Raw genomic sequence first — 17,690 nt, forward strand, 5'->3', positions numbered from 1 at the left:
GGTTTGTGTTGTATTTTAAGAAAGGATGAATGATGATTAGAGTGTGCATAATTAAGGAACTTTTCAAATGTTGCCTTCATTGTTCTTAAAAATAATTTTCCTTCAAAAGGGGAGAACAGATTCAGTTCAACTGACTAATTACCCAAACCAAACCTTCCAAACAGTTGAAATTTCCTTCTCCTATTTATATGTAACTAAGTCTATTAATAATGTAATAAAGATTAACACACATGCAGAAAGCAAGATGCAGATGTAAAGTCATTAGGATTGTCCTTTTGCAAATCAGATTTCCTTAAAGCCTATAATTTTTTGCTCCTTGTCCTCTGGGTCCAAAGTTTGCATTTATTAACAAAATATATCAAATGCTTAATTTATTAAACACCTTATTTAGTTCCAATCAGAGCCCAGTCTTTGCTCATACAAACTTTTTCCTTTGCCCACTAAATTTATCATTTTTAAACAGTAAGTCTGTAAAATCACACAAGATAAGAGATCTGGGTACCTCCCTGGCGGTCCAGTGACTAAGACTCCGCGCTCCCAATGCAGACGGCCCGGGTTTGATCCCTGGTCAGGGAACTAGATCCCACATGCGCAACTAAGAGTTCGCATGCCGCAACTAGAAAGATCCCGAGTGCCACAACTAAGACCCGGTGCAGCCAAATAAATAAAAAAATATTAAAAAAAAAAAAAAACCTAAAAAAAAAAGATATCTGGCGGTTTCTCCAAAGAAGAAAAATCCAAAGGATTTTTACACAATTTAGAAAATATTTTCTACTTTCAGTGATACAAGATGGAGGGTGTGGTACACCCCACAATCTACCTTAAATTTAGGAAATCATCGGACATTCTCTTGGAACAGACTCACCAGAGCCAGAGTGAGTGCACCTCCTTTTGGTCTATGAGAACTGCCCATCCACAGCATAACCTACACTAGAGGAAATAAGAATCAATGTGATAATAATTGTACTTCATGACATTCTTATTTTTAAATTTTCAAAGTAATCCACTGTCACTTTAGCAAATGTAAGAGATATGAACAAAACTAGAATCACTTCTCTTGACACCCAGTGAGAACAGTATTCTGGGATATTTCCTTCTAGCCTCTCCATCTCTCACTCAAAGAAAAATCCATTTTATAAATTTCCAATTATACATACAGTTTGACAGTGCCTTATTGCTAGAATGTTATCACCATAACTCTTAGGAATCATGAGTTTTTGTACCACTTTGTTCCATGTCTGAATGGCCACTGACTCGAAGTGACACATATTTTGATCCTTGCTTTCCTCAGCTGTAAAATAGGGTTAGCTGCTCTATTAGGAAAATTAATGGCAACCAATATTAAGCTTAAAGAATGATTAATAGGCATTTTAATAGCTGTATTAATAACCATTGAATTTGTCCTGGGACTCGTTGAAGGTATATTTCTATTGTTCCTCATTCATTCATCAAATGCTTAGAGTGAATGTTATGTACCCCTTTCACGTCATGTGAGTCGGATCGGTTTCCTATCCCTGTACCTACCCTCAACCACATCAGGAGTTAATAGTGTTAGTACAAAACACATCACCTTCACCCACACTTAGTACAAAACACATCACCTTCACCCACACCTAGAGTTCTCATCCTTCATTTCTCTTTGGTCCCACCACCATTTTATCTGATCTTTGCAAGACTCCTTACAGGTTTACAGGCATCCACTGTACTGCCGGAGTGATTATTTTCTTTAAAAGGTGAATCTGTCACCATGCCCCACCACAGCTTTAAAACCTTTCAGTGGATTCTTACTGATGACATATGAAAACCAGTCATCCTGAGCAAGGTCCAAAGAGTCCTCCCAGCCTGGGCCTATCAGTTGCACCTGCCATCATCCCCATCCCTGCCCCTGTGGCCTCCTGGCTTTCTCTACCACTGGGCCTTTGCACACATTAGCTTAGTCTGGAAAAGTTCTTTCTCCCCCTCTTTGTCTAATTCAGCTCACCCAAACTTTAGCTCAGCTGTAGTGTCATCTTTTAGGCAAGGCTTCCCGGACCTCCCCAAGTCAGATCCTTTTTTTTCCCTCCTACAAGGCACCAAAGTAGGTCTTACATAGCGCATGGCAGAAGTTTTATGCAGGAATTAATGGCCATCTACCCGCTACACTGGAAGTTTTATGAGGGCAGAGCCCAGAGCCATGTTTTTCTACGGTAAGTGCAAGGCTGACTCAATTGTAGTTTTCACACTTCAATTCCATAAGCAATACCTGGGGCGCTTATTCAATGCTTCACCTCCATGTAGTGATTCAGTAGAGATAGGGACCCTACGAATCTGCCTTTTTACAAACACCTTACCAAGCCATATGGTTAGAGGCCTTCCCCCTTGCTATAAAGGATTCTAGAGACTTCAAACTCATTTTCGTTTCTTTTATTCTCCATATTTGTCTATATACAAGCATCCAAGATGTTAACAGACTTACTATATAGGGCCTATAAGGTAGTAAGGGTTAACTTAAAAATGGGATGCTTAGAAAATTGGAAGGAGGCCTAATTAGCACCTGGTTCCAATTATGTGGTTTCTGTAACCAAGAAATCAACAGCTCTCAACTCTGATTTCGTTAAAATCCCTCATGTCATCCCCCACCCCCATCCCTGCACCAGGAGAGCGCTGGTGCCGGGTCTCGGTGTTTTCTTGGTCATCAGGTAGAAAGCCTGGTAATCAGGTTAGGATGAGAATCCCTGTGTTAGATGACGCCAAACGCTGTTTCCACTTACAGAACTGCAAGTCCATAATGACAAAGGCTAAATAAAGCTGCCTCTAACTGAATCTTTTTTTTTATTTTAACTGAATCTTTAAATACATTTAGGAGGCCTTTTTTTAAAGTTAACAAATTACCAGCTGAAGTCCACATGAAGTTATTTAACATCTTAAAGCTGCCCTTAGCCACCCTGTTCCCACCCGTACCTGTGACACTGTGAGTAGCAAGTCACCAGTTCTCACAGCCTCTCTCCCTCAGCACCTACTAAACCGAGATCATCTGTAGGCCATCCATTCTGGGTTCTGACTCTGCGTTACCCATCCCCACCCCCCAGAGTCCCCTCAAACATCAAGGCCTGGCTCTAGCCTCCACCTCCCCCAGAAGGATGCTCATTTTAATAGATGGCTTTTTATTCAATTAATTTCTTATAGGCATCAGCCCTACAAGACCTACAAGTAGTAAACCTCACATGTGCGTCCCTCTACACTTTTCTCTCAAGTGACTAACCTAGTTCAGAGCCTGGTTGCTCTGTAAGCAATGGACAAATATTAAAGTAAAAGGCCCAGACTGTTAAGACAGGCTCTCCTAAATCTTTAAGGATTTTACGCAGTGTATCAATTGTTTTGCAATGCTTTTATTTGACAGCTTTGTCAAATACAGCCTTTCACGAAGTATTTTGAGGGAGCGGCAGAGAGGAGGAGGAGGGGCAGGGAAAAAAGCTCACTTGTCTGCTCCACTAGCACACGTTCAGCAGGACCAGTGTTTTGGTTTTTTCACATTCATTTAAATGATATATTTGAAACTGAAAGTGCTGTCACAGGATAGGCGTTTGCCTTTGCATCTCCCACACAAATCTTGACGGTGGGGCCTTTTGGGGTCCACGTGGCGAACTTTTACTGGGCAGGAGCATCTAGTCTGTTTACAATTCTGAAAAAAAAGTGAGAAGTACATACAGAACATAAACGCTTGGTGATGTCCTGGAACTTCAAAGTTACTTTTCTAGTCCATTCAAATACTAACTGAATGCACGCTAAGCAAAGTCCTGTGCTAATCTTGTTCTGTCTACATCCCTTCCTAGCAAGGAGAAGGATGGGAGGAGTAGAGCATTTTATCATGCAGTCCTGCTCCCATGTTGCACAGGATTCAATTCTGAATTGTGAAGTTCCTTTTAAAACAGTTTAAGAGGAAATCTTTCCCTGCCCTTGAAGGGTGGCGAACACGCAAGCAGGAGAGAGGAGTTTAACAACATCGAAGGTGTGAGGCCGGGAACTAGTAGCAGGCCTGGCACCAGTGGCTAACCTTGGCCCTCTCCCTGCTCCGAAGGACCTCAAGCTGAGGCAGAGCAGCAACTGCTGGGCCAAGAGCAGAGTGGTTAGAAAGTTCGCTTTCATTGTCAAACTCCTCTCTCCTACTTTAGAATGTACCCTACTCTCCCAAGATCTGGATTAGTCTAAGTTTTCCATACTGAATCTCTCTCCACCCACCCTGCAGTGTTCATGCTTCCGGCATCCACCTGGAGTCAAGTGCATAGATTAGGCTGTCTCTACTGGCAAGTCAAGCTCCACTAGCTGTGTGATTAATAGGCAAGTTTAGTCACTTCTCCCTCTTCGATTATCAGAGCCCTTTATCACAGTGCCGTGCTCAGTTAATAGTAACAAGCAACGTGTTACCAGTTAATCCCATAAAGCTTAGGGTTAAAGCTAAAGCAACTTAGGTTTACTTTAAAACGAATCCCTTTCTGAACTCACAGGCAAAATGGAAACTTAAAAAACCCGTGCTTTTACTAAATACTTTAACTTGGGTATGTGCTTCATAAAACGCATTTGGGTAAAAGCATCAACCTTTACTACTTCATATTAGTAGAAAGATGATCTGTTTTCTAAGTTTACTTTCTCCTACATTCAGCTGAGTCGCAGGCAAAGCAAACATTCTTCCACACTGCAAGTGAGGCAACAGCTTCTAGAGATGTTCACATGACCGAGGTTTGCAACAGCAGGAGGAAACTAACACCAAGGCCTTGTTTCCCAGTTAAGTATTATTTCTACAACTCCTTCCAGAAAGAAATCAAAACCTGAGGTCACTGGGAATCTAGGCTCTTTTAGGAAATACATTCAAGAAACATACCCCCAAATCTTCTAATCACTACCCAGTTCAGACACAAAATACAAACATTCAATTTACTTGACAGGTGATATCCTCCACTCGGTAAGGATTATAAGACTTCTGACATGTTCTGCAAAACTGCTTGTAGTAAACCTGTGATGGGAAAGAGGAAAAACTTAGAGCAAAACCCTCCTGAACCTTTTGTCAGGATGATGCCAGTTACAGGGCACTTCTTACCTTGTTAGTGCCCTGTACACACCACACATAGGCACTTTCCCATCGGATGTTGCAGTCCTTGCAGTGATAGTAGCCATATTTCTGTTCTAAGAACTGAGCAGAAGGATAGCAGAGTTTAACCAACATGACATCTGAATTAGCCTTCATCTCAGAAGCTTGGAAAGGATCTGATACTTAAAACTGGCAACTCCACTCCATATCTTGGAGGAAAGTAGAATCAGGTTCGAGTCCGTCTCCACAACGTAATCATTAGGAAAGCTAATGGCTTAATCAAGTAGAAAAGCAAGGGCCCACCGGAATTTATGTACCAGATTAACTTGGTTCATAAAGCAAATTAACAGATTACTAAGCAGGTGTTTTCCCTCAGGCAGGCAAGGGGAAAGCCAAACACATAGGGTTCCTGAACTTTGGGATTCTTTAGGGAGGGCTTCTCTCTGTAGAATAGGTCTAATCTTAGAACACGCATGAAGTGGTTAAACTCAAGAAATTAGACTCTGCATCCTAAAAATGATCTTGGGTGAACACCTTGAAAAAAGTTCTCTATGCTAATTAAGTTTCCACCAAACAGTGGTGCTGGGAATCTAAAATACGGATAAGCCATAATTCACACATAATATGAACAAAAGTAGTATTACCTTATTCTTAAGTTCTTCTTCTCTCTCAGTGAGAAACAAATTTTAAACAAGTTTTTGGAATCAGGCCTTTAGAATTGGAAGGAACTTTGGAGGACACTGAGCAATTTCACAGGTGAGCAAACTGAAGCCCAGGAAGGTAAAGACTTAAGATCACGCACAGCTTGCGCGCAAACTTGATTCCCTCTGTGTTTCCCCACCCCCACTAAACAGCCCTGGGGAGCCTGGAAGAGACCCCAAAAGGACTCTTCCGGGCCTCTTCCTACCTCTCATGCCTTTCCACTCCCCTGGGTTACAACCCCTCAGTGTGCTCCAGCCCTTTAAGTTTCAGGCAAGTACCAACTGGCCTTCCAAGCCCGCTCCTCTCAGGCAGCAATGCAGCACAGCGGAGATGCTCCAGCAGTGCTACTAGATTTCTGAAGAGGAGTGAGTCTTAAGGGCAAGAGAAGATCCTGACTAGGACCCCAGTAGTCAATTGTTCACGGTTTCTAACACACTGAATGAGAAAGTGTGAGTGGGATCCTTGGGAATCAACTCCCCTTGCCAGTTAAGTTCACCTTCTGATGTTCCGAGACCCATCCTAGATCATCCAGTGCAGGATCAACACAGGACTACACTCCCGTGGTCAGAGCTTTATACAGCAAATACGCTCGGAATAAGAATGTTAAAAGGGCGTTTCCTCGGCCACCCCTGTGCAACCGGTGTTTTACCATCGCAGCAACACGCAAGCTACACTGGACTGAATTCTGCCTGAGAAAGACGACTTCAGCAGCTGCCGAAAAGCACACAGAAGTGCCCGCGCCTAAGGGAGCGCGCGCCTCCACGTGTCGCGAGCAGCCGCGGGGCGGGGACCGGGACGCGAGCCAGGAGGGCGCACAGCCCTGGGGCTCCCCCGCCGGTTCCCTTAGCCGACTCGGGACTCACCTGGAAGCGCAGGCGCTCCTTGCTCGGCTGGGGGCTCCGCGGCGACCACCTCTCGCCCGTGGCGTCCCGGGCGCCGGCCACCAGCGGGGGCTGCTCCCTGCTCGCCGGTACCCCGGCCTGGGCCTCGTCCTCCTCGGACCGCGGCCGCTGGGGCTCCTTCCTCGCCGACCCCTCTCCCTCCTCGGGGCCTCGGGGCCTCGCAGCTGGCGGCCCTAGCTCTCCGTCCGGCGCCCCGGGCCTCTGCTCGGCCGCCGCAGTCTCGGCCCCTTCCAGGAGGGTAGCAAGGCGGCGGGAGGCCACGGGCGAGTACACCGCCACGGTGCGCGGGAAGCGCACGGGCCGCGGGACGCCGCTCGGCGGGCTGCCCTGCTGGGGGCCCCGGCGGACCAGCTGCGGGGAGGCCGGGCAGCTGCCGCCCGCGCCCGCTGCGCCCTCGGGGTCAGGGCCGGGCTCGCGGGCCCTGCGCAGCAGCGTACGCCGCCCCAGCGAGCACTGCACGGAGACGTCGCGGCGCGGGTTCACCTGCACGGCCACGTCCCGAATGCTGGCCCGGCCGGGCCGCGGGGCGAGGCCGGGGCCCACCTGCGACAGGAGGGCCATGAGCTGCGCCCGCTGGTAGCTGTGGAAGTACTCGGCGGCCGCCAGCTGCCCGTAGCCCGGGAAAGACGACGAGGCCGCGCCGTCAGAGGAGGAGGAAACGGGAGGGTAGCCGCCGTCCCGGTGCCGCCAGCCTCCCCCGCCCGCCGCTCCCTTGCCCTTGGCGGCGGCCGGGTAGGGGTAGGGGTACGGGTACGAGTAGAGGGCGCACGCCGGGTACATGTAAGCGTCCAGCACCTCGTCCCCCAGGGCAGCCATCAGCACACCCCTGCCGCTCCTGCCCGCCCCTGCGTCCTAAATAGGCGACCTCCCGGGGGCAGCCGGGCGCGGGCCCCACCCCCGCTGGCCGCGCTGCGCGGCCCCCCGCACCCTCCCCGCCACCCGCTGGTGTCCCCGCCGGAGGGGCCCCTGCCAGACTTTCTCGGTGTGGGAACTTTCCACACCCGGAGGTTGGCACAAATACCCTGAGATGATCTGCAAAGAAGGCTTTCTTTGCGAAGCAGAACTGGTCTGTAAGTGAACTGGCTCCAGGTGAAGAGGATACCAGCAGGAGAACCATCACGGCGATTCGCTGAGCCAGGTGGTCCCCATCCCTGCGTGATCGTCGGCGCCGCCCGGGAAGCTGAGGCGAGGCTGACTGCCTCTGGCTAGTGAGCAAAACTGCGAAGGTTTTGGAGGAACTGCTTTGGGTCTGATACCTACGATCTCAGATTGTAGGTTATTTCATCACCTCAGGGCTGCCCTGAGAAATCTATGCGTTGAACCCTTTCAGCAAGTGCATAGGGAAAGCGTTCCAGGGCATGTGTCTAGGCTAATCGTTTTCTCCCTTGGAGAACTCACTCCACCCCCGCCGCGCCCCCAACCCCCCCACCTCAAACGGTGACCAGGAGGTGCTGCTGAGTACCACGAGGGTCTGATGGCTGTTGCTCTTCTCTGGGGTAGACAGTCGCTCTACGGGTTTTCCTAACCAAATAATCTTTCCAAAAGAGAAACTGATTTAGGGTGTGTTTACATAAATGCAGAAGACCGAATCAGTCCCCAGCTGAAAGCAAATGCCTTGTCCACTAGAAACATGTTGGCCGCTCGTTACAAATAGGTATCAGGTCAAGTAATCAAATACGTTAATGTAATTCTTCTCTGATTTGATACAGGCTGGACAATAAAATACTATATTTCATTGTTTAATAGACCTGTTTGGGGATTTTTCTGAATACAGGTCAAATTTTAACAATGTCAAGTATTTATAAGCTGAGCAAGCACACTTTTTTTTTTTAAACAACAATTACATTAAACTCAATTATGCTTTACAAATATAGCGTGTTTTTACTCATATAAGATAGTGCATCAAAATTCTACATTTCCAAGACCCTGTTTTCTAAGAGTTAACATATTTGAAACAATCATAGAAATCGGTAACGGTGAAAAACCAAAAAGCACATTTGTTCAGGCGGCACCCTAGCAGTCCCAGGTGCAAGTTATATTACGACATTGATTTGTAATTTATGAAAACGCTTGGTTAATATACCAACGCAACCTTATGGTGGGCAGATCAAAATTGTTACATGTATAATAATGTGAACCAATTGTTGTTCTTTATGTAAACCATAGACACTACCACAGACCATAAACATGAAGTAATATTTCAGCAAGATAAACTCTCCTGTGTATCTCCATATTTAGAGTGAAGTCTGAGTGGTTTCCATCATAATTAAATTATCTGCTTTCACTGTGCCATAGGAAGTGTCTGCCATTTCCTCTTCTTTTAGTTTCTTATAAGAAATATCTGTATCTTCATCCTCATCTAGAGGATCTTGCTTGTACAATATTCCACTCCCATACATTTTATATATTAAAACAAAAATCCCTGCTTCTGCAGACTGGAAAAGGGCATAAAGCAAGGGAAACATGTACATACTTCCTATGTTTTGCGGTGGAAAGGCCAGTTTTAGAATGGCGGTACAGAGCTGCACGTTCTGGCTCCCTGTTTCCAGGCACACAGTCCTCTTGCAGTTGGGTGGAAGATGGAAGAGAGTAGCTAAGCCATAGCCTGAGGCGTAGCCTGCCAAAGGCATAAAAATCGCTACCACATAAACAGCTGCAGGAATACTTGCCAGCAGTTTGGGTCCTAACATAGTGCAGGTCATTATGAAAAGGACCACCAGCGTCATTAGCAGAGACCACAGGGAAACCTAGTAAAAGAACATGGATAAACAAGCCATCAAAAATAAGATAGTTGAAGAGGGATTCAGGCAAGGGGATCCTGGGCTCTTGGAAGAGGAGAGTCATCTAGTCTGACCTCCCACACAGAATGGAGATCTTCGCCATTAAAAGTCTTTGACAGAGTATTTCTGAAGATGGGTAGATCACCTCTTCAGGAGGCATCCAGGCCACGTCAGACAGCTCTGTTTGGCAACCTGTCTTTATGTCTAGTGACAATTTGCCTTCTATAACTGCTAGCCATTGTCTTGGATAGGCCCTCAGGAGCAGCACAGACCAGACAGACTGCTCCTCCTGCAAAACAGCCTCCAAAAGTTTAAAAACCAGTTATGAGGGGAAGGCTACTCTTCTCTGGGGGCAGACTGTCCCAGGCTTTCAGCCTCCATTCCATAACTCTGTTTTGGAGTCCTGACTGTTCTGAGCATTCGTTTAATTTGTGAATGTGCCTCTTAAAAACAGAGCAGTTAGAACTGAGCCCAAGACACCAGGTATGGTCTGATGAATAGAGTGGACAGATGGGCACTGCTTTCCCTGAACAGGACCCAGTGTTTTCCATAAGAAATTAGTTCTGGTTTTACACAGGACATAAAAGGCTATTGATTTATGAAACTGAGTGTCTGATATTTTTAACCTTCAAAACACTTTATAGCTCAGAGAATTGTTAGCAATACCCAAACAGTTACCAACTCTTAGATTAGGTAAGAGAAAAGAAAAAAATGTAAACATAAGATGTGAGGAATTCTTTGTAATCCTGCAACTCCCTGCTTTTTCACCTGTTCATGAGAATACTCCCACATGTAAGTCTCTAATGACGCTTAGGAATTATTATATACAATAGAAGGATTTTAGGTAAAAACAATTGACTGTATAAAACAGTGTGTCATCTTGATGTCCGACTGGTACATTTCACTCATGCAAATAAGACAGGCTTGTAAATAGTAAGGTGGAAACCTAAAAATTCTTCTCCTAGTTCTCCTTCAGATCGGTAGCTTTTTTTTTTTAATGGGGGAGGGGATTGGGTGGGTGTCTGTGAGGGAGACTACAGATCCAGAACAGTTTAAGTGTTGTTTCTGGTTCCCTAGATATCTGGGAGGATACCCCTTTGGAGTCTATGGGATTGGCATATACTTTATATTCTTTAAAAGATTATTCAAAATTTATCTGGGCTGGTCAAAAAGTCTACCCTAAATGGTGCTGAAGTAATTATTATATAAGATACTCATGTTACAAATGTACAATTAGCAGAAACCAAACTTTTATAAATCAAAACTTATATTAAGTTTCAAAGTGTGTCTACATCAATCGTTTTGAGAGGAAATCTGATTCTTCGTTGTGAAAATATTGGCTCTAACATTTCCTTTGAACAATTTAAAATCATTTGGGTGAGCACTGACACTGAATGCTCATTTTAAAGTGTTTGCAAAAGTATAAAAATATTATGAAGTGGATCTTAATGAGTGTGCTGGCAATGGAATACGTTCAGCTTAAACTCAAAGTTACACTATCTTATTGAATTGTCTGCTGTTTAAATATGTTTACCTGTTTTTAGCATGGAAATAGGTTATTTGACTTTCTCTTAGAATTCCCAAGGTTTTATAGTAAATGCCATCACATTAATAGTATTACCTTAATGATCAAGCTTAGTAAGTTCTTAATGATCTCAAGATGATCTATAGATGTATTATGTATAACATATAACAAATATGTATATTTACATGTACATATATATTTATTACATTCAGAGTATATATATGCTTACAATAGAGCATAATTTTTTTACTCAAGGCTGGATATATGTACTGAAAAGAGCCCTCTATTTTTCATATTAATAAAAGTTAGCCCCTCCGTATAATCAGATTACTTTGGTATAATATAAGTAAAACACAAAAGATTGTCTTCTTAACTCTACATAATTGAAACATTAGAGTGATCCTTTTTCTCTTCATTGTCTGAAGGAATTTGCATGTACATTTTATACTAATTAGACTAATTCGTTATGTATTTTATTTGATTAACTTCCTAAAATGAGAATCCTGTTCATGATTTACTCTTATTTACTACTAGTTTTGAGTTTTCAAAGAAAGTTTAATTTAGAAATATTTAAATTTTTTCTCCAATCAACTATTACAAAATCTCTACTGCTACCAAAAGCATCAATTTTTTTAAAATAAAGCAATTTTGGAAATATTGCACAAAATAATAGAAATCCCACTCTTCTACTACCTTTAGAAACCATATGAAATATTGCAATGGGTAAGGAAAAAGAAACACAAATTTAGTAATGTGAATATATTCTGCATTATTTACCCAGGACCTGATTTTATTTTGTGCCTTAAAGCCAATGTTTTGTGTATTCTATTATATTCTACGATGTAATTTTTTTACGATGTAATTTTTAAATTACTTTTTGTCTTATTAGTGTAAACTTACTTTTAGAAAATTAATGAAACATTTTAAAGGAAACTTCTACAGAGTTTCTCAGAATTAGAGTTCCACTTTTAAAAAGTAGAGTACTGTAATGCATTTCAAAAGTACTGCACAAATCCTATTAATTTTATTTCACCTGCTTTGATTTTTAGTAATACATGACTTCTTAGTGGAAAACATATTGCCATTTAATTGCACTGTCATCTTTACCCCCCATGATCTGTTTCCTCCTATGAATACTGATAGTTCTCTTATGCTGTTTTAAATTAACCCAGTGTCTTAATTAAAGCTATTATTTTTGAAGTTCCAAAAGATGGAACGGAAGTTATATTTGTGGCATAAACTTTTCTTTTTTTTTTTTTAAGTTTATCCATGCAAGGGCTACCCAGTCCTTTTCTTCCTTACTTCTCTTTCCCAAACTTTTCGCTGTTTCAGCCGTGGGTCAGAGACCAAGGATTCTCTACGTGTGTAAAGTATGCAAAGGGAAGAGTGACCTTACCTTCACAATGTAGTCAGCCACCCGGTTGTATCTGTAGCGAATGAAGACGCCCAAACCAATAGGGATGAGAGTGCTGCAGAGAGTCAGGATCACTGTGCCTATGGGCAGTAACTGCACCAGAGGAGTGTTGATCCAAGGCCGGCTGTAGATCCACAGGCACAGTGGCATCAAGACCAGGGCCAGGAGCGTGGAAGAGATGGTCATGATGATGCTGCAGAAAAGGGAATGGACAGAAGTCGGAATGGGCTTTGAGCCAAGGAGCCTTGCTTGAACATTGGGTAGAAGAAAACGGGGGAGCCTGCAAGTCCCCCAGCTTGAAGTCAGGGAAGAACCTGCTTCATCCCAGGGGAGCACCAGGAGAGCAGCATGGCTAAGCCCAGCTGAAACATGAACTCCAGGCAGGAGAAGAAAAATCTCAGGACTGCTGCCCTCTGCTTTATACAGCCTATTGAGCTGGTTACAGTCTGGATGACTGTGAGGGCAAGGAACATTTTTGTTTTCTCTTTAATCCTCCAAAGCACCCTGTAAGGCATGGTAAAGCTACTGAATACTACTTGTTGGATTAACCTCAATTATATTGTCTTATATATGAGATTACTTTCTTGATTGGAGCCAATAGTCCTATTTTGCTTTTACATTTCCCGTGAGTCCTGGCTTCAGACTTCCCAGTTACCTTTGTCTTCCGGGGCCTGCAAACCTGCACTGACAGCCCAACACTGAGGGAGGGTGGGGAGGGAGCTGTGGATGAGACCACAAGACCCTCAGAGCACCTCTGTCCCTGTCTAGATCGTCTCCCCTCCAACCCAACCTCTTCATGTTTGCCTGGACTTCCAAAGCCCGGGCGTCCCCATCATCTCCAGTTTCTTCTCCCCTCTTCCGCGCCTCTCCTTCCTCCCTCCTTGGTCTTGAACGCATGGCTGTACACGCGGTTCACTGGGAGAAGAAAGATGCCTACCGGACAGCAGCTCCGTACCTGAGGTTCATGTCGCCGTCAACCAGCAGGGACATAAGGTTGGAGAGATTCCCGCCGGGACAGCAGCCACATAGGAGCACCGCCATGGCGGCCGACCCGTCCAAGGAGAAGGTGAGCGCCAACAGGAAGGCCAGCAGCGGCAAGAAGCCGAACTGGCAGAGCGCGGCCAGCAGCGCGCCCACCGGCCGACGGACGTGCGCCCCGAAGTGGTTCACGTCCACCGTGCAGCCCAGGCCCAGCATGGTGATGCACAGGGCGGCGCCCACAAGCACGTTCAGCCCGTGGTTCAGCGGCGTGTCCCAGAACGGGGGCTCGTGGGCGGCCTCGGGGTGAGCGAACGAGGTAGGGCTCGGGCCGGCGGCGCCACCCGCGAAGCAGCCGGCCGTCGGCGTCAGGGTCGGAGTGGGGCCGGGGCTGAAACTGACGCCGGGCCCCGGCGCGACACTGAGCCCGGGGCTGGGGCCGGCGCTGGAGGCGGGCGCCAGGGGGGCGTCTGGGCCGGGGCTCAGGCTGCTGGCGTTGGGCGACAAGGTGTAGTTGTCCGGCTGCAGCGAGGACGGGTCGAAGAGCAGGGTGGCGTTGCCGGTGCCGTCCATGGCGCTGTCGGCGGGAGGCTGCGGGTCTGGCTCCTTACCGCCCTGCGGATTTCTCTGCCCTCCCGCCGCGCGCGACTCTGCGCCTCTGGTCGCCACCGCCGTCCGTCTGTCTGTCCGCCCGTCCGCAGCCGCCAAACGGGACTCGGTGGCAAGGCCGGACTGCGCGCGTCTGACGTCCGGGGCAACGGGTCGGTGCTCGGCTGGGGGTCGGCCGAAGGCCGCTGGCTGGCACTTAAGAAAGCGCAGCCCCCGAGGGTGAACCCAATCGCTGGGCCCCCGCGCCCGCAGGCGCCGCCCCCGCCGCCGAGTCCCCTCCTTTTAATCACCAGTAAGTGGTTCTGTTAGAGTGTAGCCAGGGGCGGAACAAAGACCTGACAAAGGACAAGAAGAAGAAAAAACCGTGCCTGGCTGCTGACCAAGTTCTCTGATGGGCTGTGCCTCTTTGATAATGAAATCTGGAGAGCCAGACGTACAGAGAGAGAGAGAGAGAGAGAGAGGAGTTTGTCTATGGACGCACGTACATCATGCACACTGTTCAAAGAGCCTGCAACCGCTAGCATCCCGAGGGGTGCCTGACTTAATAGGAGCTGCTCTCTGCTCCTATCTGCTCTCTGCTCTCAGACACAATATCTGGTTTTAACTTACAAACAATTTTTAAATAAGATTTTTGTGTTCCAACTTAAAGTAGAAAGTAATAAAAATATTGGTGGGGTTTGAGCCAGGTCTTGTGCATGTGTGTGTGCATTATTTCATTTGATTTTCTCACAGCAGAGCCGTGGGAGAGATGCTGTTAGCTCGATTTTTCCACACCAGGAATCCGAGGCACAGGGAAATCTCAGCCTCATCAGCCAAACCCAGAAGCAGCTGGCTCAGTGTGCGCCGCGATATGGTATTAAAGCGTGCATTGAAGAGCTCTGCTAAGTACAGTCTCCGTGAAAAATGTGTATTTGGGAAGTTATTGGCAGATGGGGAGAGGCTACTTCAGTGGCCACAGATTTATGAAGTGTTTTGAGTATAGCCCTGGCCTTAGGATTAAAGGACTGAAGAGAAATAAAGTTGTGAGATTCCCTGCTTCAGACAGCTTTATCCCCAAACGAATCAAATGCAGAGTTCTTGGAAATGTTGACTCAACAACTTTATGGGAGTCTCTAGATGCATCTACAAAGGAAAGGGACTTCTCTTCATACCAAGGAGGCAGAGCCATTGGAGAAGGCTGTGACCATAAAGTGATAGCCAGTTGATCTGTGAAAGCCAACAGTGGGAATTTCTAGGGTGAAGTCTTAGCCCATGGTTAGTCTGTGTGGAGCCAAGATCCTAGAGTGAATTCTTCCTCGTGGAAACTTGTCCCTACCCTGTTTTCTGACACCAGAGGAGACTGGGTGACTTCCATTTCCCAGTGGTGGACTGAGCTCGTGTGTTTATATTTTCTCCTCCCCAAATCTCAGGAAAATGACAGAGAATATGAAAAATATGATTAAATTCACAGAATACTGCACTCAATAACAAATGAATAATTTCTTTCTTCTCCATCAGACCATACATTCCATGAGGGCAGTGCTTCTGCAAGCATTAAAGAAAATAATATACCCTCATACTTCCCCAAAACAATAAACCCAAGAAAACAATGCAGTAATATCTGTAGAGCTTTGAAGGAAGTGGGATGTGACCAAAAATATTCCAAGATTTCATTTAGGCTTATGTGCAGATAAACAAAGAAACATGCTACCCAAATACTTCGGTTAAGTGACTATATCCAGGGGAGACATGTGGACAGACAGACAAGATAAGGAGGAGGACTGCAGAACCTTTACATTCTTTGAACCACAGGATGAGATAAGCCAAGAACACAAATGGCAGAGCATGAGCTGAAGCCCAACTCTGCAGACACCACTCCAATTTTCCCCCTCCTTGTGTTAATGATATTAAAACCCACAATCAAATTAAGTAAGCTATAGTTAGAGGGAGGCAAACTCATCCAACTAGCTCCTCTTGGGGTTTGGGGAGGGATACGGGAGGCGATTTGTGCAGTGGGTGAAGAGCAAAAATCAGAAAGTGTTGGGTTGTAAATCAGCAGGATCATGCTCAACCTGCAGCCTTGAGGACTTCTTGGGGCCTGCACACCTGGTGTGATTGTTGTAAATAAAGCAGATGTTCTTGCCTCCCCTCTTCCTTCTGATCTCCTTCACTGTTCAGGAGAAAAGCCCAGGATTAGAAAATAGAGTTAGTTCTCCAGATGAGGTGATTTTGGCAAGCTGGCATGGGTCACTTTGCTTTCTCAATTGCCTTACCTTTACTCTTGCTGCCACCAAGGAGAGTCTGGCCCACCCAGAAGGGAGAAAATACATAGAAGGGAGAGATGACAACATAGATGGAAAATATGCCATTTGGGGGAAAATAAATTTAGAGCCTTCTTGCACAGCATACACCAAAATTAATTCCAGATGAATTAAAGAAATAATTATTATAATAATAATAATAATAATGGAACAAAATGTTGGAGAAAAATATTAGCTAGTATTTATCTCATCTTTGGATAGGGAAAATCTTCCCAAGCAAAAAAGTAACAGAAGAAATCATAATGGGAAGCTCAGTAGATATGGCTATATAAGAATTTTTACCTTTGGTGTAGTCAGAAGAGCATTTAAAAAACTAAAAGCAAATTATAAAATGAGAAAAATATTGGCAACATATGTAAAACCAAGAGCTAATATCATTAATTTATAAAACAGTTTTACAAATTAACAAGAACAAGCAATACAATAGGGAAAAAGGCAAATGATATGAATAGACACACAAGATCACAAAAAGGAAAGACCAAAGAAATTAAACTGAAGCAACTATTGGATTGGCCAAAAAGTTTGTTCAGGTTTTCCATGTTATAGAAAACCCCGAACGAACTTTTTGGCCAACCCTATAGATGCCATTTTTCCACTGTCGGAAAAAACTGACATAAATTATATTATGTTATGGTGGCAAGGATACTATCAACTGCATACCCTCTCATCCTGCTATTGGTGTATACTTTCTAGAAGAAAACTTGATGTAGATGACAGTAGTCCTAAAAATGTGCATCTCCTTTGATCCAGCAATTCTATTTCTAGGTGTTTATCCAAGAAAACAATCAGGGAATTTAAAAAAAAACGAGAGCTACATTGAATGCTTACATACAGACAATCTACTAAGCTTTTAATCATGGATCATCTCATTCAATCTTCATAACAGGCTTAATGAGGTTAGAAATTTGCCAAGTCAAAAAAAAAAAAAAAAAAAAAGGAGAGAGAAAAAGAAATTTACCAAGTCACCCCCTAGTAGGGATAGAGCTAGGCTTTGAACCCAAGTTTTTGGATCCCAAAGTCTGTCCTCCTAAACCGAATACGATGTAGTTAAATAGGAATAACCTTAAATAAAGTTACCATATGATCCAGCAATCCCATTCCTGGGCATATATCTGGAAAAGATGAAAACTCTAATTCAAAAAGATACATGTACTCCAGTGTTCTCTGCAGCACTATTTACAATAGCCAAGACATGGAAGCAACCTAAATGTCCATCGACAGATGAATGGATAAAGAAGATGTGGTACATATATACAATGGAATATTACTCTGCCATTAAAAAGAATGAAATAATGTCATTTGGATAGGCCTAAGCAACATGGATAGGCCTAGAAGTTATCATACTAAGTGAAGTAAGTCAGACGGAAAAAGACAAATATTATATGATATCACTTATATGTGGAATCTTAAAAAAT

General features: G+C 44.8%; 2 protein-coding genes across 2 annotated transcripts; both read right to left on the reverse strand.

Annotated features, from left to right (window-relative positions):
• Positions 1–3,406: 3,406 nt before the first annotated feature.
• On the reverse strand, positions 3,407–7,503 carry ZAR1 (zygote arrest 1). The gene is made up of 4 exons (XM_059924106.1): positions 6,631–7,503; positions 5,075–5,167; positions 4,916–4,990; positions 3,407–3,661 (listed from the first exon to the last, which is right to left on the reverse strand). The coding sequence occupies exons 1-4, from the start codon at positions 7,483–7,485 to the stop codon at positions 3,518–3,520; spliced, it is 1,167 nt and encodes a 388-aa protein (XP_059780089.1). The 5' UTR covers positions 7,486–7,503; the 3' UTR covers positions 3,407–3,517.
• Positions 7,504–8,534: 1,031 nt separating this feature from the next.
• Positions 8,535–13,997, reverse strand: SLC10A4 (solute carrier family 10 member 4). Its single transcript, XM_059924107.1, has 3 exons — positions 13,344–13,997; positions 12,371–12,581; positions 8,535–9,416 (listed from the first exon to the last, which is right to left on the reverse strand). Exons 1-3 carry the CDS (start codon positions 13,937–13,939, stop codon positions 8,904–8,906), a joined length of 1,320 nt encoding a protein of 439 aa, XP_059780090.1. The 5' UTR covers positions 13,940–13,997; the 3' UTR covers positions 8,535–8,903.
• Positions 13,998–17,690: the final 3,693 nt, after the last annotated feature.

Source organism: Balaenoptera ricei, chromosome 5 (genome assembly GCF_028023285.1).
Source record: "Balaenoptera ricei isolate mBalRic1 chromosome 5, mBalRic1.hap2, whole genome shotgun sequence".
NCBI classification, from domain to species: domain Eukaryota; kingdom Metazoa; phylum Chordata; class Mammalia; order Artiodactyla; family Balaenopteridae; genus Balaenoptera; species Balaenoptera ricei.

What these genes read in the sequence shown, in the direction of transcription:
- ZAR1 (XM_059924106.1), bottom strand. Translation starts at nt 7,485, where the DNA reads ATGGCTGCCCTGGGGGACGAGGTGCTGGACGCTTACATGTACCCGGCG. An exon ending in AGGAGCGCCTGCGCTTCCAG is followed by an intron (nt 5,168 to 6,630) that starts GTGAGTCCCGAG and finishes CCTTCTGCTCAG; the next exon opens with TTCTTAGAACAGAAATATGG. An exon ending in TGGAGGATATCACCTGTCAA is followed by an intron (nt 3,662 to 4,915) that starts GTAAATTGAATG and finishes CTTTTTTTTCAG; the next exon opens with AATTGTAAACAGACTAGATG.
- SLC10A4 (XM_059924107.1), bottom strand. Translation starts at nt 13,939, where the DNA reads ATGGACGGCACCGGCAACGCCACCCTGCTCTTCGACCCGTCCTCGCTG. An exon ending in GACGGCGACATGAACCTCAG is followed by an intron (nt 12,582 to 13,343) that starts GTACGGAGCTGC and finishes CCTTTTCTGCAG; the next exon opens with CATCATCATGACCATCTCTT. An exon ending in TGGCTGACTACATTGTGAAG is followed by an intron (nt 9,417 to 12,370) that starts GTAAGGTCACTC and finishes TTCTTTTACTAG; the next exon opens with GTTTCCCTGTGGTCTCTGCT.